The sequence below is a fragment of the Phyllostomus hastatus genome, unplaced genomic scaffold (genome assembly GCF_019186645.2).
Source record: "Phyllostomus hastatus isolate PE091 unplaced genomic scaffold, TTU_PhHast_1.1 phas_contig_159, whole genome shotgun sequence".
NCBI classification, from domain to species: Eukaryota; Metazoa; Chordata; class Mammalia; order Chiroptera; family Phyllostomidae; genus Phyllostomus; species Phyllostomus hastatus.
The window spans coordinates 4817164-4840316 of record NW_025333640.1 but is presented as its reverse complement, the minus strand read 5'-3'; the positions used below and the strand labels follow the sequence as shown (position 1 = coordinate 4840316).

At 57.3% G+C, this 23153-nt stretch overlaps 1 protein-coding gene across 6 annotated transcripts in view; it reads left to right on the top strand.

The window, feature by feature from the left end:
• The first annotated feature begins 5977 nt into the window (after positions 1 to 5977).
• Positions 5978 to 23153, top strand: part of ARID3A (AT-rich interaction domain 3A) — a 36133-nt gene continuing 18957 nt past the window's right edge. Inside the window, exons 1-3 of one of the 6 annotated variants that reach the window (XM_045831498.1) lie at positions 5978 to 6139; positions 9603 to 10232; positions 11259 to 11589. In XM_045831498.1, coding sequence (XP_045687454.1) covers positions 9853 to 10232; positions 11259 to 11589 — 711 coding nt within the window. In that variant the 5' untranslated portion in view covers positions 5978 to 6139; positions 9603 to 9852. Of the gene's footprint in view, positions 6190 to 6221; positions 6299 to 6331; positions 6476 to 9602; positions 10233 to 11258; positions 11590 to 23153 lie in introns of those variants that run through there. The other 5 variants (XM_045831499.1, XM_045831500.1, XM_045831502.1 and 2 more) reach the window with 5 other exon arrangements.

Here is a 23153-nt window from a genome sequence, read left to right as displayed (position 1 = left end):
TCTCTGTGAAAAAAGAATTTAAAAATTAATTTAAGAGGGACTTGGCCGGGTGTATCAGTTGGTTGAAGTGTCATCCTGTACACCAAAAGGTTGCAGGTTCGATTCTTGGTAAGGGCACCTATCTAGGTTGTGGGTTTGATCCCCAGTAGGGGTGTGTATAGGAGGTAGCAGATCGATGTTTCTCACATCGATGGTTCTCTCTTTCTCTCTCTCTTTTCCTCTCTCTCTAAAATCAATGGATGCATCCTCGGGTGAACAATTACAATAATAATAATTTAAGCGGGATGGACTCTTGGGCACCTATCTCAGAGAAATGAAAACTTCAGTTCATGCAAAAACCTGTACATATGTGTTCGTAGCAGCTGTATTTGCAAAAGCCCCAACGTGGAACCAACCAGACGCCCTCCACCAGGGTATGGGGTGACAGGCTGCGGGCCAGCCGCACCACAGGCTACAACTCAGGAGGGAAGAGTTGTGCACACACTACAGACACAAGAACGTCTCGGATGGATCTGCAGGCAGGACACTGAGTGGGAAGGGTTATCCCCAGAAGTTCATGATGTGTGATTTGAGCTCTTAACATCCTGGAGGTGGCAAAGCTACAGGAATGAAGAACACATTCAAGGTAGCCTGGGTGAAGGGTGATGGTGAGGAGAGAAAGGTGGGTGGGTGACCCGAGGGACCTTTTTGATGGATTGGTCTGTCCCTGGACTGTGGTGGTGGGTTCACAAACTTACGCAGGTGATAAAGTGATGGTGACAAATACACACACACACACACACACCAGTACAAGTAAAATGGAGAAATCAAAGAGGATGGCTGGATTGCATCAATGTCGATATCCTGATTGCAATATCGTACTACTGTTTTGTAAGATGTTACTCATAGGGGAAGCTTGGTGAGGGTATGAGGGAGCTCTCTACGCATTCTACAATCATCTTGAAACAAAAAGTTTTAAAAAATGAAATTAAAGGGAAGGAACATTCAGAAAGGGGAATCATTTTAAAACTGCAGATGCATGGTGTGCTCTTTGTTTATTTTCACATCCGTTCAGCTGGACACTGGTTTCAGAGACCCTTCTGTATGCTAGGCTCTGTGGTAGGGGCTGGGTCACACAGAAGCAATGAGCAGCCCCTGCCTGCACCAGTATGGAACCCCCCGTCTAGTGGGTGATGGGGCCAGTAAGTGGCAAACTACCTAGAGAGATGCAGTGTCACAGTAGTAAAAGGGGTTAAGAAGGGGAAATGTGTGCACTGTGAATAACTGGAAACCTGACCTTGGGGGGGGGGAGTCCAGGAAGGCTTCCTGGAAGAGGTGTGTCCAGGAAATGTGAACTGAACACAGAGGTGGGGGAAGAGCACACCAGATGGAGGGCACAAGACAGTGCAAAGGCTCTGGCGCAGGATATATTAGATGGATTTGAGAAATCACTAGAGGCAGGTGGGCTGGAGGGGAATGAGGAGGGGACCCCCCCCACCCTGCCTCCTTCCCGCATAACAGAGAGAAATGTAGTTCCCAAAACTATTGTGTGAGGAATGGATTAATATTGACCCATTCTACAGAGGGGGAAACTGAGACACAGGGAGGCCCATGCACCTGCCTGGGGTGGGGTGGGTGTGCATTCTGATCTGTTTGGCAGTTTCTGGGTGTGGAGGGGGCTTCCCTGCATTTTGGAGACTGAGCTGGGGCCTGGCCCTTTATGGGTGGCCTCCCTCCCCAGCTCAGCTGAGTCTCTGAACAACCCTTCCCCAGGTTCCTAACTCTGGGGTGGGGGGCAACAGCTGGGCCTGGGTGTTTAATAGCTTAAAGGTGGAGGCCTCTCTGCTCCTTGCTGTCATTAGACCCCAGCTAACCCTGGGGCTAGGGGCTGGGATCCCAAAAGGGGCAGATAGGACTTGGGCCCTGGTGTGATGGGGGCAGCTCACCAGGACCTGTCTCCTGTCCTTGGGACTCCCCCGGACAATGGCTCCGAAATCTGGGGGACGATTTGGGGGAATGACCTTGAGAAGACAGCAATGCTATGTACTTTAGGGCGTGAGCTGCACAAGACCAGGGACATTCAAGACCAGGGACCCCAATCCCTGAGGAGGAGACACGGAGAAGTTGAGAAGGGGGAAATCTTGCCAACAGCGGGGATGAGTCAGGTTGTTTTCCAGGTTGACGGGCACCATGTAAAGCTTCTCAGCAGGGAGAGACATGGTCCAAGATATGTGGAGATTGCTTTCAATTTATTATTTCATTATTGTGACTATTCCAATATTTTGGTCTGCCAGGGCCAGGCATATGGCAGTACAACCCACCTGGGTATGGGCCCCAGGGCCACCATATGGGGAAAGCCCTAGGGGTCTGGGTGGGTAGGAAGAAGGGTTAATTTTCTTTTCAGATAAAAAATGAAAAAAAATCCATTCAATACTTAGGATATATCTAAAATTATTCGTTTATATGAAATTTAAATTTGCCAGTGTTATATTTTATCTAGCAACCCCACCTTAGAGCATTCAGATGGCGCTACAGAGGAGAAAAAACTATGCGGGCCTCAGTCTCCCCCGTCTGATCCAGGAAACTGGTTTTCACGTGAGATGGCGTCACCTAGCGGCCTCCAGTGGGAGCCGCGGTGCGACGACTCTGGTCCCGCCCTGCGGCTGCAGCTCCGCAGGTTCCCGGCAGATGGCGCGCGCACCCCATAGAAATTCCTAGCTTCCCGGCTTGATCACCTCCGCCCCCTGCCCTGGGCAAGGAGTCCCCCGCCTCTAGGGAAATATCACTTACGAGTACCCCAACCTGGACGCCCCCGCCCCTACGCTGAGAGAGTTTCCTCGCTGCAAAATAGGTCAAGCAGAGCCACACTATTTCTTGCCCTGGTCTCAGGAACTTTTGTTTCATGGACCCCTTTTATGAAAACATATTTTTAAAATTACATTTTACAGCTGTGTTAGTATAACAACGAATATAACCCTAATTGGTGCGGCTCAGTGGATTGAGTGTCCTTCAGGCGAAGGGGTCGCGGGTTCAGCACATCGGGATTGGGGCACATCCTGGGCTGCTGGCGTCCCGGCGGTGGCAGCGTGCGAAAGGCAACTGATGTTCCTGTTGCACATTAATGTCTCTCTCCCTCTTTCCCTTTCTCTTCCCCTCTCTCTAAAAATAAGTAAATAGAATTTTTTAAAAATAAAGATGAATGTACTTTAGGCAGAATTCATTACTATGTATTCCTGATTATTATATTCATTTTTTCTTATTTTAAAAGAAGTTAAAATTACACGTTTGTGGGTCCTGCCTGATACGACAAGGCAACCTGAAGCCACGTGTGAATGACGGCAGGTGGGGGGGGTACGGAGTTGGGCCCCACAGCCCCACTCCACGTGTTTTTTTTTTTAATACATGGATATGGTGAATACTTCAATTTGCACTCCACCTCTGTGTAGACAGACACCAAAACACCATGTAGGATGTGAGAGGAAGAGAGGGAACACGAATTCATTCAGTCAGCCAACATTTATTGAGCACCTACTACATGGCAGGCTCGGCCTCAGGGCTGGAGACACAGCAGGGGACAAGGCTGAGTCCGTTCAATAAATACAGCTGTTTTGAAATACAAGTACCTGGATGAAGATTAAAAGAGTGATGTGATGAGGTGATAGGGCACACCTGACAGTGCGACAGGATCAGGAAAGACCCTCCAAGGAGCTGAAGTTCCCGCTGAATCCGGAGAAGGCAAGGCACAGGTCATGGGGTGATGTGGCAAGGGCACTCCAGGCTGGGGAATGGCTAGTGCAAAGGCTGGGAAGTGGGAATACATATATTTGAGTAGGAATAATGTGGAAAGGGAGGCAGTTTGGAGAGTTGGGTGTTTTTAAAGAGGATACCTACCCCTCCTTCACTGGAGAGCAGTTGAATGATGGGCTAAGGACCTGGGGGACGACCAGGCTGTTCCTTTGTGGGGCGGGGCTCTTCAAAGCACTAGGGGTCCCACAAGATGGTCGGGCTAAGAAACCTTATGAAACTGGGGTTGCTGTACCTAATTTCCATCTTGAGAAACAGAGATCAGACGGGTGTCTGGATTAACCTAAAATCACACAGCCATGACCCAGAGAGAACCTGGAGCTGCTGTCCACCTGCAGCAGAGCCAGCAAGTCTGTATCGCTTCCCAGTTCCTTCCCTGGGCTAAAAATAGGACCCCCTCATGGGAGACAGCTGGGAATCTTGCAGTCACTGACCCTCCTGGGCAGGGCACCTCTGGGGAAGCTGCATCTAGCTAGGTATGGACTAGGACTAAGGGTGCTGGGAGAGGGCAGCACCCTTCTTGCCCTCAGAGGACCCCCTACCCTGCCCCCTTCCCATATAACAGAGGAAATGTAGTCTTCAAAACTACCGTGTGAGGAATGAATTAATATTGATCCATTCTACAGAAGGGGAAACTGAGGCAAAAGGAGGCCCATGTACCTGCCTGGCATGAGACAGGGGTCCATTCTGATCTGCTTGGCTCTTTCTGGGTGTGGAGGGGGCTTCCTTCCACTTCGGAGACTGGGCTGGGGGCCCAGGACCCTCTCCCTTTGCAGGACCCTCTCCCTGCACCGGCACCACATGTTAGCCATGGCTGCGGAGTGACGTGGTCTGTAGCTCTGGACTGGTGGAGGTGTTTTGGGGGTATATGGGAAGTCGATCTCCGATCACATAAATGTGAAACCTATTTTTCAGAAATGTCGCCATTTTAATGTGATGATTTTCTCCATCTCATAACTAAAATACCTAACTTTAGATAGAATAAAATGTGTGAGGAGAAAGAGGAAGAGAGAGAGAGAGGCTTAGCTGGGTCTCTAAATTACCCCTCCCCAGGCACCTGGGGTGGGGGTGGGGCAACAGCTGGGGCTGGGTGTTTAAAAGCCTAAAAGGTGGAGGCTTCACTGCCACCTGCTGCAATTAGACTACAGGCAACTCTACAATTTGGGGGGCGGGCGACGTGGAGGGATGATCCCAAAAAGATGGCAATGTAGTGTACTTTAGGAGAAGCAATGGACTGCACAAGACCCCACCCCAAAATTCAAGATGAGAGAGCCGAATCGCACCCGGTGGGGACCCTTGAGAAGTAGGGCCCCCTGGGTGGCCCCTGTTCGCCCCTAATCTCCCACTTACCTGGGCTGAAGGGTGCAACTCCCTCAGGCTGAGCCCACATCCCCATCCCACCTTTCCCAACCCTACTCTGTTCCTCAGTTTCCGGCTCTTCCAAATGGGGACATTTAGAGTCTCCACCACCTAAAGATGTGAGGGTTGAATATTGCCTTGGGCACGTGGCCAGGAACCTAAGCATTCAGAATACGAAAATTATTAAAATTATTACTAAGACGAGGATCTTCTCCTAGGTGGGTTGTCAGGTTCTTAAGAGGTGCTGACAGTCGGGGCTAGGGGTCGCCTCGATTTCGCGACGAGCCCCTTCACCCCCACCCCGGATCCAGCACAGAAGGTAGCAACTCATTAGCGGGGCTTCGCTCCCCGCTGGGCAGCCGTTCCCCCTCCAGGACTCCTCCCTAACGTGCGACGGCCCCTGGCTAGACTCGGGCTTCTCTCTCCGGCCCCGCCCCGCTCTCATTTCTCGTTACTATAGCTCAGTTCTTCCCCGGGTTTCGAATCCCCATTTTACAGACGTGAAAACCGAGGCTCAGCTGGGGTTGGGGGGGCAGGTCACTCGCACCGGGACGCTCAGGGGACAGAAGGGCAATTGCGAGCTTGGTAGATCCACCCCGGGTGCTCTGTAAGATGCGGAGGAGCTCTCCGACGCCGATCTGGTCGCCCCAATTTATTCCTCCTCCCCCACACTTCGGACGCTCCCAACTCCACCCGCGTCCTCAGCGCTGTGTGCCCTGTGCGCTCTCGGAGGCGGTACGCACTTTGCCCACCGTCCCTAGGCAGGGGGCGGGGCCTCCCGCGTCGGTGTTCCCCTTACTTTTATTATGTATTATTTTTTAAAGGGGCCGCGACCCGAGAATTTCCGTCCACTCTCCTTTCCCTCCCCAACACCCCAGGGCTGGTCGTGCGTGGTCCGACCAAGCGCGGGGAGGACCAGGACCGTCCGGGGAAGGGGGAGGGGGCCTCGCGAGACCCCTCCCCGCGTCTCAGGCCGCGGCGCTGAATCACCCGCGAGGTATTTGCATCTGAGAGCGATTTGTCACCCGGTGATTTGTCTTCCCGGCGGTGAGCGCGCCGGTGGGGGGGAGGGGAGGGGCGGGGGAGGCCGCGCGCAGGGAGACTTTTACCAATCCGGTCCGATGGGGGTGTAGACGCGGACTGGGCCGGCTGCTAGGTGAGTCCGCGCGCGGCGCAAACACGGCGGCGGCCGGGAGCCAGCAGCTCTCAGCTTGCGGCCCGGGCCGGAGGCCAAGCGCGGCCGGGGCAGGGCCGGACGCCAGGCGTGGGGCATGCGCCGGGGGAGCGGGCCCCGCGCGGTGAGGCTCGGGTGCGGACGCTGGCCTTTTAAATCGTGGGTTTCGGTTCACGGTGATGGGGTTCCCGAAGTTGGGCAGGGATGTGGGTGGTGGTCCCACTCCGTGAAGGCGACCCTAGTGGGTCGGAGTTGGGTGGTTTTCTCTGCACCCCTTGTTGACCTCACCCCCTACCGTGTGGCATAGGGGCGCGCCCGCGTGTGCGTGCGCGCGCGGGGTGGATCGGGGGTCGCAACTGCGCTCCCCCTCTAGCGGAAGGAAATGGTCTCTGGGCGCGCGCTGGGGGCTGCGCTCCGAGTTCTTCGTTCATTTTTTTTTCTCCCCGGAATCTGGTGTTTTATTCTGGAGTTCTGAGGGGAGTGGGAGCCCTAGTGGGGAGGGCAATTCCCTAGTGACCCTACCCTGCCTGGACAGTTTATTTATAAAGTGTCGGCCCTCGGGCAGAAAGGGCCCCCTGGAGGGGACTACGCGGTGCCCGCACTAGAGGGTGGGTTCGGCCAGGGACCTGGCTCTCTGGTGGAGATCCCCGGGGAAAGCCCCCTCCCCCGTTTAGTGCCCCCCAGACACAAAGCGGGCGCAGGAAGCGCGAGGAGCGAGCGTTTGTCAATTCCAACGTTTGGTGTCTGACCCGGGCTGCGCGTTTGTCAATAATCTTCCGTTTTTCAGTCTCCCGGACCGAGGGTTGCCCCCCCCACCCACCATGCAAATCGGCCGCTTTCCAAGAAGCGTTTGAAACCGGGACTGGGGTTTTCGTCGTCTTATTTCTTCTTCAGTGTTTCTCTCACTTCCTCCAGGCCGCCCCCTTCCCAGCCTCCTAGCCCCCTCCCATCCCTCCTAGCCCCCTGCCCAGCTTGCTGCCCCACCCTCCCCCTCCTCTTCCCTCTGTGGAGTGAGGGCCCGCTTTCGCCACCCGCGGGCCCCAGCCTTGCACAACTCTTTAAATAACTGTGTTTTGCAAGGCCCTGGCCAGGCCTGAGCGGGTGACCTCTCTCTCCTAGAGGCATTAAGGGGAGGGTGTGGCCCGATCCCTCCTCACCACCCGCCAGCCAGGTCCTAACGACCACCCAGCACCCCCCACCCCTGCCAGGTTCCTGCCTGGGAATGCTTTCCCATGGGGCTGTCATAAAGTGGGAGTAGGGGCCGAGGACAAAGGGCTCCTGGGGGGAGGGGTGGGGGTGGGTGCTGCCAGTTCAGGGTTAATGGCAGCCCTGAGGGGGCCCAGGCCCAACCCAAGGGAGCTCCCGGATTCCCACCTGCCCCCTCCAGACCCCGCCTGGAGGCCTGCCCTGCTCCCCTCCCCCACGGGCTGACCCGGAAGGGTCATTAAACCCAGCAGGCCAGGCAGGGGCAGCATGGGGGGAGAGTAGCTTCCTCTGGCCTTTTCCTTATGCCCCCCCCTCACAAAGCGGTGAAAGGCATTGCCTGGAGTGTTTCCGTGGGAGGGGGCTTGTGTTGAGGTTGTCAAAGGTGAATGAGGGGCAGTGGGCCCTAGACACTGGGTGAACGGGTGGAAAACGTCCCCTCAGCACTTCTTGGAGCTGGTGGGGGGTGACCATCAGTGGGGGGGGAAGGGTCTGGGTGTTGCTTTGCTGTGCTGGTCACTCTCCAGCACTGTGGCCTTTAATAGGGTCTTTGTGCCCAGAGAGCCCTGCTGGATACTGAGGTCCTTTAAGGGTGTGTCCCTTCCCACTTTTTACAGGGACCACTCACTTGTTCCCCCCCATTGCCCTTTTACCCAGGCCCCCTGGGGCTTCCTGGGTAAAGAAAGAGTGGCTAGCCTGGCGGAGGTGGAAGTCCACTGGGCTCACTGTGACTCTGTAGGGTCCCTCCCAAGACTGAAGTTGGGGAGGACTACACTGCAAGTGTCCTTGGTGGGGTCAGGTTCCTTTTAGCAGGTCACCATAGTGGTGACCCCGGGTCAGCTAGAACCAGGAGCCTCTGGCCCCTCAGACCCACTGGCTCCTCCTGTGTGAGATCCTTCTGCCCCAGGAGCAGGTTAAGAGCCTTTGGGGGTTCATTTGCTGTGTTAGGGGCAGCCTCCCGGACCCTCCTGCCCTCCCCACTATCCCTGTGGTATCTGGGGTATCACCACCAGGCCTGTTGAGTTCTGCCCATTTGTTTTATTGGTCACTTGGGTGGGGGTGGGTGTGGCCCAGGGGTGGGGGGCTGGGGTGAGACCTGAATCCTCCTGTCCTGGTGGAGCCTGGCTGTGCCAGGTTCTGGGACATCCCTCTCCAAGGCCACTGGAGGCCCTAGCAATTAAGGTTAGTGGTGAACTGAAGGGGGAACCCAGGCTAGGGACGGAGTGCATTACATTCCGGGACATTGGTTCTACTTGGGGTCCCAAAGAGCACAGGAAGTCCCCTGCAGAGAGCACACGGGGGCAGTGTGGGAGGTTCTGATGGCACCCAGACTCCACTTAACAGAACATCTCTGAGCCTCAGTTTCCCTCATCCATAAAATGTGGGCAATCTAGTGCCTACTTTCTTACCACTGACGTAAAGTGGTGTCTGTTTTGTACTTGTCTTCACCATCATAAACTCACTTCATCTCTGCCTGAGCACAGTGAGGTGGGTGCAGTTAGGGTACCACTTTGCATATGGGGAAACTGAGTTCCAGAGGAGCTGAAGCTTAGGGCTGAAAGCATGAGCAGGGAAGGGTTAGCTCAGGGACCATATATAGCAAGCACTCAGTCTAGACTAGCCATTTTCTCTGTTAGCCTGTGAGAGAGTGGGGTACCTGGAGCCCTCTCGGCTGGGCAGCAGCAGCACCTAGAACCTGGAATCAGAACCCAGAACCCACCTGCATTCTGGTGCCTGGCAGCCAGCTGTAGCCAATCAGAGGCCAGAAATGTCCTGTTTCCCCCTGCTCTGTTTATGGAGCAATAACCCACAATGAAGTCGGCAACTGCATATTTCTTTGTGGGGCTGCCTCAAGATCCTTGGGAGCCCAGTGCTAGGTAACCCTGCTTCCCAGCCCACTGGAGGGCAGAGAGGGAGGATGGATAAGAGTGTGCTTCTCTGCCTCCAGGGAGGCCCCCAGGTTTGCACCCTGATGGGAGTGAATGGGAGAGATTTTCCCAGAAGCCTTTGCGATCCAACCTCAGTGGGGAGCACGGCACTAAGGAACCCAGTGTGATTTGACAGTCTCTCTTGCTGCCCTCAGGTTTCTGCAAACACACTAATGAGCTGGACACCAGCTGCTGCCTCTCCGTGCCCAGCGTGAGAAGGAGGTGCCACCTGTTGGCATGCCCCATCAGCCTTCAGTCTGAGCCAAGCGGCCCCTGCCCCCCGCCACCCTGCACTGTCCCAGCTCCCCCTCGGCCCCCACACTGCAGTGCGGCCGGGCCCCCTCCCCGAAGGGGCCACCCCTGCCACCCACCCCTGGTGCCCGGGGTGGCCCAGCCCGCAGGGCCATGAAGCTACAGGCTGTGATGGAGACACTCCTGCAGCGGCAGCAGCGAGCACGCCAGGAGCTGGAGTCCCGGCAGCCGCTGCTGGCCGAGGCCCCTGCTGGTCCCCCAGCCCTCTCCAGGGCTGTATTGGACGAGGACAGAGACCCCGAGAACACCCGAATGCAGCAGGCACAGATGGCTGCATTGGCTGCCATGCGGGCTGCTGCTGCAGGCCTTGGACCTGCACCGAGTCCCTGTGGCTCTGAGGATGGGCCCCCTGGCTCAGAGGAGGACGACACTGCACAGGAGAGGGAACCAGCCTCACCAGGCCGAGGCAGAGAGGCGCCAGGACATGCCGAAGGCGACGGGCACTTTGAGGATGTGGGCTCTGATGACTGCCTGTGAGTGAGGGTCTGCAGTCTTCACACACTGAATGGTGTCTGGGTCTTGGAGCAGAGCTGTGAGGGCAGGACAAAACCCCCCAGGGAAGTGCCACCCTTTGGACTTTCTGGATGGCACTGGAGGTGTTGTCCTCCAAGTGGGCTGTCCAGTGTGGATGCCACAAGTCCTAAGTGGCTACTGAACGTGTGCGATGTGTCCATTGCCACAGGTGTGGCCGAGGATCAGTGTTTGCAGTGTCCTTGGCATCTTAATTTTTTTCAAGCTTGTATTTTACTTTTCATTTATTTATATTGTATTTTTTCCCCATTACCATTTAGTGCCCTTATACTCCCCTCCCCACCACAATCACCACACTGTTGCACCGTAATTTAAACCATGGCTCAGTGAGGCTGCAGCAGATTCAATGTCAGGGACAGAAAAGGTTGGTGGGTTGGGTGGGGCCTGCATGAGGTGGGGATTGGTTGGCTCATTGGGGTCTGTATTCCATGGAGGTCCAGTGTGGGCCCTGAGCTGGGTGCTGGCGAGAACCCAGTGGGGTAAAGAAGCAGGGTGATTGCAGGCTGTGTTGGGGCTGCTAAGAAAATGAAACGGGTGCTGGGGAAGGGGGTGGCTATGGCCAGGATTAACTTTCTAGAATGATGAGCAAAGTGTTGATAGTCCCTAGGAAAGGCTGAGGAGCCTGGAACAGCCCGAGCAAAGGCCCTGAGGCAGGGACCAGCTTGGTGTTTTCAAGGCTTAGCAGGGTAGCCTGTGCAACAAGGGAGAGGAGAGGGAGAGCCAGTTAGCTCTAGGTGGGGCCTGGGGTTTATGTCAAAGGGGCAGCTACAGCTGGTCTCAGCTAATTGGGACCAAAAGGTGTAGGGCCCACGCCCCGCTTACCGGCCCTCACAGCAGCTGAGGCAGGTGAGGCCCAGCCTTCCCGTGTGGAGAGGGGGAAACCAGGCTGGAATGAGGAGCTGGACTTACCCCGGGGCAGGGATGAGCTGGTGCCCTCTCCTCTGACTTCTGCCCTCTGCCCACCCCAGGAAGCCAAAATGGGAAGAAGAGGAAGAGGAGGAAGAAGAGCTGGAGGAAGACTTGGGGGAGGAGGACGAGGAGGAGGAGGAGGAGGAAGACTATGAAGACGAGGAGGGGCTCGGGCCCCCAAGCTCTGCTGGCCTGGGCCCTGCAGCCCTGTTCCCCCACAAGGCCCAGCTGCCCCAGGCCTTCCGTGGCGGTGATGGGGGGCCCCGGGTGCTGGGCAGCCAGGAGCGCCCAGGGGCTGGCCCAGCCCACCCCGGAGGAGCTGCCCATGTCGCACCCCAGCTACAGCCTCCTGACCATGGGGACTGGACGTACGAGGAGCAGTTCAAGCAGGTGGGTTGTGTGTCGGAATGAGGGCTATAGAAGCAGGGGCACACCTGGCTGTTACTGGGACCCTTCCCGCTGGCCCGGATGGCTTTTGCCTCCTGCCTGCAGGTGCCAAGCTGGGCGCGAGGGATCCCATGGGTAGGCTGGCTGGCTGTTAAATGCATGAATATGGGGGACCTGAGCCAGGAAGGAGAAGTCTGGAGCTCTTGGTGCCTGCACCAGAAGGACAAGCAGAAGAGGAGCAGAGTGAGGAGAGGATTTCAGAGTGGAGGGAACAGCCCAGGCAAAGGCTGTGCAAGGGGACTGGCTCCGCATGGGTTGTGGGTGTGGCCTGGTGACGGGGGTGGGGGGGTGGGGGGTGGGGGTTAGAGGCCTTGTTGGTTTAGAGGCCTTGTTGGTCTGGTCTCTTGAGTGGAGTCCAGTTTATTGAGGCCCAGGCTGTTGATTGAGAAGGAGGTGGCCACGTTGGACGGCTGCGCACCCTGGGGCTCTGGAGGGGCGGGGAGGAAGCAGGCCATTCTGGTGCCTTCCCAAGAGCGGGGCCAGGGCAGAGGAAGTGGCCGGGCGGGGCATCCTTTGAAGTTTGGCCGAGCTGGGCTGGGCAGATGGAAACCAGATGGCGGCCGGGGGGCAGCCAGGGCGGCCGGTGGGGCTTGCATTCCATCCTCAGCCAGCTGGGCCCTGCCCCGACCTTTGGGAGTGGCTGGAAGGGACCTTGCTGGGGCTTCACCAGGCTGTGGACACGCCAGCACACAGGAGTGGCCTCAGGCTGGCTGACCTCTGGGTGTTGGCTCCTGGATAGGTTGTGGAACCCTCGTGGGGGGTGAGGCCCAGTCACCCTATGCTGGTCTCTGGGGATCCAAAGCCAGTGGCCTCCCTCTCAGCCTCACTTGGAGAAAAGGATGCTGGGACCGGGCAGCTCTCAGAGACCAGTTCAAGCCATCAGAAAACTCACAGATGAAGTAAAGAACAGGGAATTGGACCCATGGGGACAAGCCAGGAGCTCTAGTGGGAGTGACGGGGATGGAGCCAGTGGGAGGGACTGCACCCGCTGGGGAGGCACACCAGCTTCCAGGAAGGGAGGGAGAGTTAACCGCCTCCCTTCCCTGGCCCCCTTGCCTTCCTGGGAGCTGCCAGGTGGCTGGGTGGGGCAGCCTTGCCTCCTGCCTCATTTTGGCCCACGGATGGTGGTGTCTTTTGGCGGAATGAAATCCAGCAGATGTCGCCTCCTCAGGATGAAGCCAGCCATGTCCCATGAGTGGTCCTGGCTACCCCCTGCATGTGGACACCAGCCTGAATCTGCATATAGGACTGACAGCCCCACCCTGCTCCTTGCCTCAGTTTCTCTCCCTTTGGGAAGAAACCTCTTACCAAGCACCCACTCACCCCATTTTGCAGATGAGAAAATGAAGGCATAGTGTTGGGGGAGGTTTTGCAGACTGAGCCCCTGGCATCCTCTGGGTTCAGTAGAACACAGACGGGCATGTTGTAGGCGAGTCACATTTATTTGTTTGCCTAGTATTTGCTGTTTGTCCTGAACATAGTACTCGGGGAGCCCCAGGCTGGGGAGCGACAAAGCCAGACAGACACCCCTGCCTTACAGGGTCACAGCCAGGTAGGAGGGATGAGGCTGTGCAGCCTCTGGGGGGGTCAGAGATGGACAGAACCCCTGCTCCTCTGGCCCCAACACGGACAGGAGATGCGGGCGGGGTGTCGGCAGTCAGGCCAGGTGGAGGAGAGGGGTCGGAAGCCCTGACACCAGAGACCTTCCTGTGGGTCAGGAACAAAGGGCCTTGGGAGCTGTTGTCCCATTCATCTAGGAATTGATGATGGTCACACCCAGGGTCATACAGTTGTTTTCAGGGGGGGAAACTGAGGCCAGAGGGTCAGGGAGCCCCAGTGTCATACAGTCATTTTCAAGGTCTGCCCTGTCGTGAGTGGAGAAGGTCAGCGAGCAAGTACACGGACAGCACGTGGGGTGTGGTCGGTGTTTTACAGGGTCAGCGGGGGTGCCGGGCCTGCCCTGCGGTGCTAGGAGCTTGTTCTTTTTTCATTTTGTTTTGTTTTTAAGGGAGGGCCCCAAGTTTCTCCTTTTCATTTGTTTATTTGTTTATCTTTGGGGAGGGAGGGAAGGAGGGAGAAAGCGACGGAGAGAAACAGTGATGTGTGAGAGACATATTGATCGGTTGCCTGTCACACGTCCCCAGTCGGGAACCTGGGCCGCAACCCAGACATCTGCCCTGACCTGGATTTGAACTGACGACCTTTTGGTTCACAGGCAGGCGCTCAGTCCACTGAGCCATGCCAGCCAGGGCAGGGAGCTTATTCTTGCCAGTTTGTGGCAGGTCCAGCTGCTGGTGCTGCCTGTCCACTCAGCTGGCCAGGCACCTGTGCAGCCAGTGTCAACAGTGGCTTGGCCCTAGTCAGCTTTGCAGGTGGCAGGGCTATGTTGACTCTGGCGCTGCCCCACCCCCTTCCTGGCATGCTGCAGCCAGCTGCTAGCCATCCACTTGGCATCATCTTGCCTCTTCCTCCTGAGTCTTGGCAGGGCCTGGAGCTGACTTCTGCCCCCAAACCCTCAACAGCCTTGAAATTCCACCCTCAGCTATAAGTGTGAGGGCAGGCAGGCTGGGGAGGGGCCGGGAGCAGTGGGCTTGTGACCACGGAATCTTTCCTGGAAAACCTGGAACCTCCCCCTGTGGGCCCTCCTCCTCATGCAGTGTGCACCGATGGAGGTCAGCTCACCTGGAGCCACTGGCTGGGGATCAGGTTATGTAATGGGCAACACTTAGGATCTCAGCCTCCTGGCATCGGATGTGGCTTCTGGTGGTTTCCTGTCACTCACATGGCCATGCCTGGACTCTAGGAAGTGCCACTATGAGTTTTCAAAGATTTTATCCATTTATTTTCAGAGAGGGGAAGGAAGGGAGAAAGAGGGAGAGAAACATCAATGTGTGGTTGCTTCTTGCACACCTCCCACTGGAGACCTGACCCGCAGCCCAGGCATGTGCCCTGACTGAGAATTGAACCTGTGACCCTTTGGTTCGCAGGCTGGCACTCAATCCACTGAGCTATATCAGCCAGGGCCCATTGTGAGTTTTTAAATCAGTAGACTTTTTTTTTCTTTTAAAAAATGTATTGAATGTATTGATTGATTTTAGAGGGAGAAAGGAGAGGACGGGGAGAAAGAGAGAAAAATCAGTTTGTCGATCCACTTGTTGACGCATTCATTGGTTGCTTCCTGTATGTGCCCTGATCAGGGATCACGCCCACAACCTTGGCGTGTGGGGACAACACTCTAACCAGCTGAGTCACCTGGCCAGGGCTTTTGGCAAACTCTTCATCACAGGTCTTCAGCTGCTTAAGGAATTGAATCCTTCGTCTCAAGAACTCATATAAACATTGGAACTTTTAAACAGCTTTATTGATAGAAAATTTGCGTAGCGTGGAATTCACCCACTTGAAGTGTGCAATTCACTAGCTTTTTAGTATATTCACAAAGCTGTGCACTTATCACCACAGTCAATTTTAGAACTTTTTCATCCCCCCAAAATGAGCCCCATCCCCCTTAGCACGTTCCTCCACTCCTTCCCCTTGGCCTGCTTTACATAAACGGAATCACACACTCTGTGGTCTTCTGTGCCTGGCTTCTCTCCCCAAGCATAGTGTTCCAGGTCCATCCACATCGTAGTACCAGTGTGTCACTCTTATTCACAGCCGAGTGACACCCAGCGTGTGTGATGGCCCAGTGTGTGTATCCGTTCCTCCGTGTTCGGACATGTGAGTCAATTCCACCCTTTGGCCACCTCGAAGGCTACCGCCATGAACATGCACGCGCAGCTTTGTGTGAACATGCGTTTTCGGGTTCTCTGCTGTGCACATCGGAGTGGGATTTCTGGTCCAGGTGGTGACTGTGTTCAGTGTTTTGGGGGCTGCTGAGCGCTGTTCACGGCACTGCCCCGTTTTGCATCCCAGCTGCCGTGCAGGAGGCTCCGGTTTCTCCGCGTCTTCACCGGCACCTGTGATGATGACTGGGTCCAGCTGTGCGGGTGGGGATTGTGTGGTGTCTCACTTTTTTATTTTAAATTCTCACCTGAGGATGTGTTCATCCATTTTTAGAGAGAGGAAGGAGGAGAGAGAGAAACGTTGATTGGTTGCCTCCCATACGCGCCCTGATAGGGAAGGAACCCGCAACCCAGTATGTACCCTAACCAGGGACGGAACCCCCCACCTTCTGGTGTACGGGATGATGCTCCAACCCACCAAGCTACCCAGTCAGGGCTCTCTGTGGTTTTGATTTGCATTAAATGTTGGGATATTTCCCCCTGCTTTCCAAGGTAACATCTGCTCACCACATAACTTCTTAAAGGAGATCAGAGACATATAAATGACAGTTTTACCTAATATTTGCCACTGAATTGTATGCAGGTAGCAGACTGAATGTTTTACATGTGTCTCGTGCGCCCTCTGGAGCCTGTCGGTGGCGGGGGGACGGCCGTTGCCCCGTTGGGCAGATGGGGAAACCAAGGCACAGAGTGGCCCAGGCACTTGCCTTGGGGGCGGTGTCTGAGCTGGGATTGCATTCCAGGGTGCACTGGCCTCAGCACCTCCAGAGTGTTCCTGGGGAGTGGATGGACCAGCGAGGGGCAGGGGCCACTGGCTGTGGGGCTTAGGGGAGGCCTGGTGGCCTCACTGAGCCTCAGTTTCCTTCAGCTGAAATGGAGGCAGTTGGTTCACAAAGGGGCCTGTGGACCCAGGGGGCACTCGGACAGAAATAGCCACCAGCAATCCCCAAGAGGCTGCTGCATCCTTGCCGTGGGCCCTGTCTGGCCCCTCCCATCCCTGGGCCTCCCGGGGCTCACTTACTCCAGGGTCGTCATGCGCCTCTGCAGCGTGGTGGCCCTGGGCACAGGTTCAGGGTCTGGGAGGTGAAGCCGAGGGTTTCAGGCATCCTCAGCAAGAGGCCAGGGGTGCTTTTTCTGGTCCTGTCAGCTCATTTAGAGTTTCTGAATTATGGAAGATACACTCACATATATTTTTAAATCCATCTTTTATTCCAGAAGTAACAGTAGACAGTGTTCTCATCGGGGGAGAACACGGAAGTGTTCCACTGAGGCCCCAGGTCGGCAGCCCCTGCCCCAACCTGCGTCAGCTGTGGTTTTTCCAGGCCTGTCTCTACCCACTTCTGCCCAGAAACGTGACCTTTCCCAGGTGTGGATGGTCCCACCCAGCGCCGTGCTGGGCACCCTTTTTTTTGTGGGTGTTTTCACGTCATCGTCCCTCGGCCTCTGTGTGTCACAACGTTCCGAGTCACCTGGCTCTTGTTAGCTCAGTGCAGAGTCCCCTGTGGGGCCCGACACCAGTGTGTCGGTCTTCTCCGTGTCCCTGTTGTAAACAACATTGCAGTGAACATCTCTGGGCTCCTCAGAGCTGCTTGGGGGCAGGATGGGGTGGGGTGGGGAGCCGGAATTGCTGGGGCTCAGGGAGGGGTGGCAGGCATTGTCTGGGTCCTGCTGGGAGCCTTCCAGGCTGGGGGTGCTAGGGCAGGACCCAGGAACTCCCATCCCTGTGGGGGTTGGGCTGGGCTAGAAGAGGATTGAAGGGAAGGCTGCCCAGAGGAAGGGGCTTCTCAGGGCATGTAAAAGTTTGCCAGATGGACAGAGAAGGGTAGGGCCTGCTTCTTGGAATAGTGTGGCTGGAGTGTAAAAGGGAAGGGAAGGGGTGGGCAGAACATTAGGGCAAAGCAGAGGTGGGCTCAAGGGGGCCTTGGCAGGATTTGGAGCTAGGGAGAGCGAGAGATGCTGGGAGGACCCTTCTGGGGTCCACGAACCGAGCAGGAGTGAGAAATCAGCACCACAGTAGGCCTTTGGGTGCAGGGGGAGAGGATGAGTTAGAATGTTTTTCAGTGGGGGAGAGTATTCTGGGGAGAGGGCACAGCGTGGGAAAGGGCCAGGTCAGACACTGGGTTCTAATTCACGTTCATCTGATGTGCTCCAGACAGGGTGGGCCAGGGGCCAGGCCCCATGGATCCTGGAAGCCGGCTGGGCACCAGGAGCCTTCTGGAGGCACCAGGAGCCCTGGGCCCTGTGCGAAGAGACAGGGAGGGGTATTGGGAAGCCCCTGGGGAACCCAGCGCTCCCCGCCTAGGGCAGCGCCTGCCTCATCAAAGCTGCTGTGGCTGTTGGCTCAGAGCCAGCTGGGCCGTGGCAGGCGCGGGGAGGGTGCATGCCCGCCAGCTGCTGGCACCATGCCCCTGCCCGTGCCAGCCCTGGGAACCGCACTGACTCAGCCGGAAGAACCTTATCTGGCCCCTATGCTGTCACTCAGCCGCAGGGTCACCACCATGGGGTCACTGCCGCTGTGGCCTGGCCCCACGCCCACCGCCAACTCCCCACCCTGGTGGCCGCTGCCAAGTGCCCAGCCACGCCCCACGCTCTCTAATAACACACGCGGCCGGTGGAGGGAGTGGTACCTGGCAGGCAGAGTGCCCTCGCTGGGCACCCCATCAGGGGATGGGCGTGGGTGAGTGAGCCACGTGGGGGCCCACCTGCTGCTGTGGGTGTGTAAGTGTGTGTGTGTTGGGGGGGTGGCGGTGGTGCGTGGCTCCGTGGGCTGGGGATGTCCTGTCTTCCCAGGGCCTCGTGAGTGCTGGAGTCTGTGTTCACCAGAGCCGGGGCCCCGGGGGCACTTGAGACCCTGTGTGTGGGTAACCCACGCTTCTGCTGGTGCATGGCTGTCACGTGTATGTGTGTGTATGTTCTGGGGCCATTTGCAGCATCTTTATGTGTGTCTGTCATCCTGAGCACCTGCTTACGTCCTGGTGTCTGACCCACCCTGACCCACGTGTATATACGGACATGCCACATGACGAATCCCCAACTTACATGGAATGTTGCTGAGTGTGTCCTGGGGTCCGGACACACTTGGGGCTGGCGGGGCCTGTGTATCCCACAGCGTGTTGACTCGGGTGCCTTGAGTGCCCCTTATGTCCGTGTGTGACGGGGTGACAGTCTTCTGTGGCTGTGTGCAGGGGGTCTGCAAGCACGTCTGCATGTCCAGCCTCCGTGTGTGCCTGTGTTTGAGGCTTGTGTGCCTGTCACCATGGGCTTCCCCCACCCTGTGAAGCGTGAGGTCTAGGCAGGGCCCATTAAACATTAGCCAGAAAGTCAAGTCCCCTGGTCAGTGGTACACACTGGCCGCACAGGAGCAGGTCAGCTGCCCTTGCCTGCTGACGTAACCCCAGGGAGCCTTGAGGTGTGGGGGACTCCCACCGCCCTGCTTGATTCCCTCTTCCCCTCACGTGCTGTGTGGACTTAGGTAGGGGTGCACCCTCTCTGATCCAGCATTCAGCCCACTTGGTGCCCCAATTTCCCCACCTGACACCAAGACCCTTCAACCCCCTAAGTTTTCTGATCCCCAGAGCCAGCACCACCTGTAGTGAGATGAAGGGTGCCCCCTGGCCTTTGGTGACTGCCCAGTCCCCCATCACAGAGCTGTCACCGTTCGGTGTACACTCCAGGCCTGCCGAGAGGAGCAGCTGGGGGTGCTGGCCAGCGGGTGGGCACAAACAGGGCGGGATGCAGCCCGCCCCTTCTCTTCCCTCCTGGCTGCATGCGGCCAGAGGACAACTGGGGGGTCACAGGGTTAAATGGTAACCAGTATGCCTATTGAATGCCTCAGCTCAGAACATGGCCTTGTCCTGTGGTGGTCAGGGCTGGCGGGGGGTCTCCTGGGGCTGGGGTGGGGGCAGGGAGGGTGTGGAGTCAGCACCACTCAACACCCTTGCAGGTCCTGCGGCTGCAGGGACAGGTAAAAATTCGTATTCCAGGAAGAAACCCGTCGTGGGGGGAATGATTTTCCCGCAGCACTCACGTCCACCCGGAACCTCAGAGTAGGACCTTAAGTTGAAACAGAGTCTTTGCAGATATGAGTTAAGATGGGGTCACCCTGGAGTAGGGTGGGCCCCAAATCGAAGGACAGATGTCCTTATAAAAGGAGGAGACACACAGGCAGACAGGGAGGCTACCACGTGAAGGCAGAGATCAGGGTGGTACATCAGGGCGATACGGTCACCAGCCCAGGGACACTGGAGTCCCAAGAAATGGGGAGAGGCAGAAAGGACCCTCCCCTGGAGCCTTGGGCCACCTGATACCCTAACACCTTGATCTCAGACGCTGGCCCAGACCCTGGCCCAGGCCCATGAGAGTGAATGGCTTTTTAAGGCCCAGCTCTGTTGCTTTCTTCCCCCGCACAGGAAATAATTCAAAACCTGAAGCAGGATTGGGTCCCGGACTTGGGACTTGGCCATGACATGGGTTGCCCCATCCCTATGGCTTTGGGGATTGACTTTGGTCAAGGGGACCCTGATTGTCCCACCCGTGTGGTCATGGGACTGGGTTTAGACAGGAAAACCAGGCTGTCCCCCACGTGCACGTGTCTGAGCATGTGTGAGCACGTGCTGTGTACCGGCCCCCGTTCTGGGCACGGGGGGCGCATCTGTGAAGGAAGCAGACGGAAGAGGCTGTCCTCTTCCTGGCAGCGTGGTGGTGGGCGTGTGGGGCCCAGCAGGCCAGGTGGGTGAGACAGCCAAGGGCAGGCTGTCTGAGCCGTTATCTCAGAGCCAGTGCGCAAGGGTGTGTCCGTGTGTGTGTGTGTGTGTGTCTGTCTGGGTGAAAGGGTGTGTCTGTGTGTGTGTGTCTGTCTGGGTGGAGGGGTGTGTCCATGTGTGCGCCGGGAGACCACAATAGGGTGGGCACGTCAGGAGGGTCAGTGTGTCCATGGCCACATGGAGCTCCAGGCGGGGGGCCGTGTGGCCACTCTGGGTGGGGCTGGGGGTCTGGCTGTTTCCGTCTGGGTGGGACTGTTGAGAGTGTGTATGTGAGTTCTGCTGGTGCCGTGGGGGGTCATCTGCCATTTCTGTCCAGGCTGGAGTGGCTGGGAGTGTCTGTGTGCCCCAGTGCTGTGTGCTGTTCTCATTCTGCGCCATGGGGGGTCTTTGGGGTCCCCATGGTCACTCTAGCCCCTGCCCTGGTAGGCTGTGCTCCCAGACCTCCACCCAGCACAGGGCTGCGAGTCTGTCCCTGCAAGTGGGGACCTTCTGGGCTGGTGACGCCTCACCCGGGGGGAATTGGCCCAGGCTCCTGGGCCTGCCGTGGGCCAGGCAGGCGCCGGCTGCCCTTTGCTTCTGTTCTTCACTTTACTACCCACCCCCCCGGACCATGACCGTGAATTCTTCCCCAGGATCTAGGCTGGGCCAGGTCCTCTGATGGGGACTGGGAGGCAGGGGGACAACCAGGGTGCTGGGACCCCGACCAGGTCTCTCTGGTCACGGAGCCTCCTGGTTTCACCGTCTCTCTCTCACGTCTCAGTCTCCTTCCCTCTCTGTATCCTACCCCCCGCCCTGCCGCCACCGCCCTTCCGTTCCCCCGTAATTCCTCCTCAACTGCCTCTTTCCCAGGCTGCCCTGTGCTGGCAAGTCCTGCAGATGGAGGTGCATGGGTGCCACCCTCTCCCTGCCCTGGCGGCTGCCTCCCTGCTCAGCCATCGGCCTACCTGCCTCTTCCCTGTCCCCTGAAGTGCCTCCTGATGGGCGCCTGCTTCTTGGAAGGGAAGTGGGACCTGAAGGCACCTCTGGGTTACTCATTTCTGTGCCATCACCATGCAGGGGTGGAGCCTAGCCAAGCTGGGGTGCAGATCGCTGGCTATTGGCATTTCATTGTCACTGTTACTTGTTACCATTTACCTAGTGTCCTGGTGCGGGAGGCATAGGATGTGGTGGGTGCCAGCCGTGTACTTGCCAGGGCTGCCCAGCTGGCACCCTGAAGGAACTGGAGATGTTCTAGGAGTGGGGGTCCCCTGCCTTAGGTGGGAGGTAGGCTTGGATGGCACCCTGGGGCTGCTGGCCACCACCACGGCGTAGGCAGTTCCTGTCGTCCCGCCCTTGGCCTGGGTCCGGCAGAGGCTTCTTTGGTGTGTCCAGTGGTGACGCCAGGCCCTGAGCTCACCGGGGCCCCTTCCTCTTGACTCCTGGGTGACAGGTGGGAACAGCCCTGTTTCTTCCTGCTGTGTCGGCTGCCGTCCCGTGATGGGGGGACCTGGTCAGCTTGGCTGGGGCGATGTGGCAGTCTATACCCTGGCCTCCCAGTCCTGCTGGCGCTGTTTGGAGAACCTGGGTCAGAAGCAATGGGGACCTCACTCCCTGGCCAGGTGGACCTTTCTGAGCAGCTCCAGCCACTAGGAAAGTCCCTTCCCTCATGTTCTGGGGCTGCCCTGGGGCCCAGCTGCAGGGAAGCAGGGCTGGTTCCTTTCTGAGGATGCCCAGGACAGGGCTTTTAGTCCCTGGGGGCCAGGCCCTGGGTCAGGGCTGGGACCCCAGTGTGAAATGCCCCCAGGGCAGTGTGGAACATCTGATTAGTAATTGCTGAGAGGGAGGAGGAAGATTCTGGATTTGGGGTTTGCTGACCCTGAAGCATTTGCTCAGAGGCCCTGCGCATGTGAGGTGCTTTAGGGCGGGGATCCCTTCCCAACCTGGGGAGGCGGATGAGGCCGGAGCAGCCCGAGGTTGTTCCGGAGGTGCAAGGGGGCCCTGTCTGGGCTCAGTCTGGGTTTGCCTCCATCTCCACGGTTTTCTCTCAGTGCTTCTGTTTTCCTGTCCATGAAGCGCTGCCTAACTCAGACAGTGGTCAGCTCAGGGCCAGGCCTGTGGGGAGGGGCTCCCAGCTCGTAATGAGGCCACCTAGATTTGCATGTCATTTGCATGACAGCGTGGGACAGCCTCCTCCGTCCTCTGCTGCTCTTCCTAGAAGTGCCTCTGCTGATGCCTTTCCTGGGTGCAGCCTGGATGCCAGGCCTGCTGGTATCCGCCGTGTGCCTTCGCTGCCCCACTGGGACATGGGGCTGCTGGGCAACCAGCCTTGTCGGGCTGCCAAGGTGGTTTTTCTTGCCACCGTCCCCAGCCGTCTTCCTGAAGCCAGACCCTCCCCCTGCACACCCTGGTTCTCATGAGTCCCTCATCTCCACCTGACACCCAGGTGGTGCACCCCTGGCCACTTCACAGATGGCCCTGGTCACATGCATGGCTGATTGGGAGAAAAGGAGAGGGTTTCTGGTCAAGGCCCTACTACAGAATCTTGCATTCCGGAAATCTAGAAAGGTGCTCCTTTGCGTTTTTGATCTGTGACTTGTTTCTGGAGCTTTTTATTAATATCTCTGTTGTGGGTGTGGGTGCTATGTCTTTTCAGAGAAAGGACACATGGCCGATTGGGGAGGGGTGCCCAAGCGGACAGATGTTTCTGCCCTGCCCAGAATCACTTCCCCAATTTCCTTCAAGGCCGGTGGGGCCCCTGTAGCATCTGCGTGTAGGAGGCCCTGCCTGGAGTGCTGACAGGAAGCGAAAGGGCTGAGTGGCCAGCAGGGGTGCCCCAAGGGTCGGGTGCTTGGGATGGCAACTCCTGGGAAGGGCCTGAGGACCCCCAAACATTGATTAAAGCCCCTACAGCAAAAGACACGGCCCTTCCCCAATCCTTCAGGGGTCCTAGCTCCCGCAGGCCTCCGGTTCTGTGACCATCTCC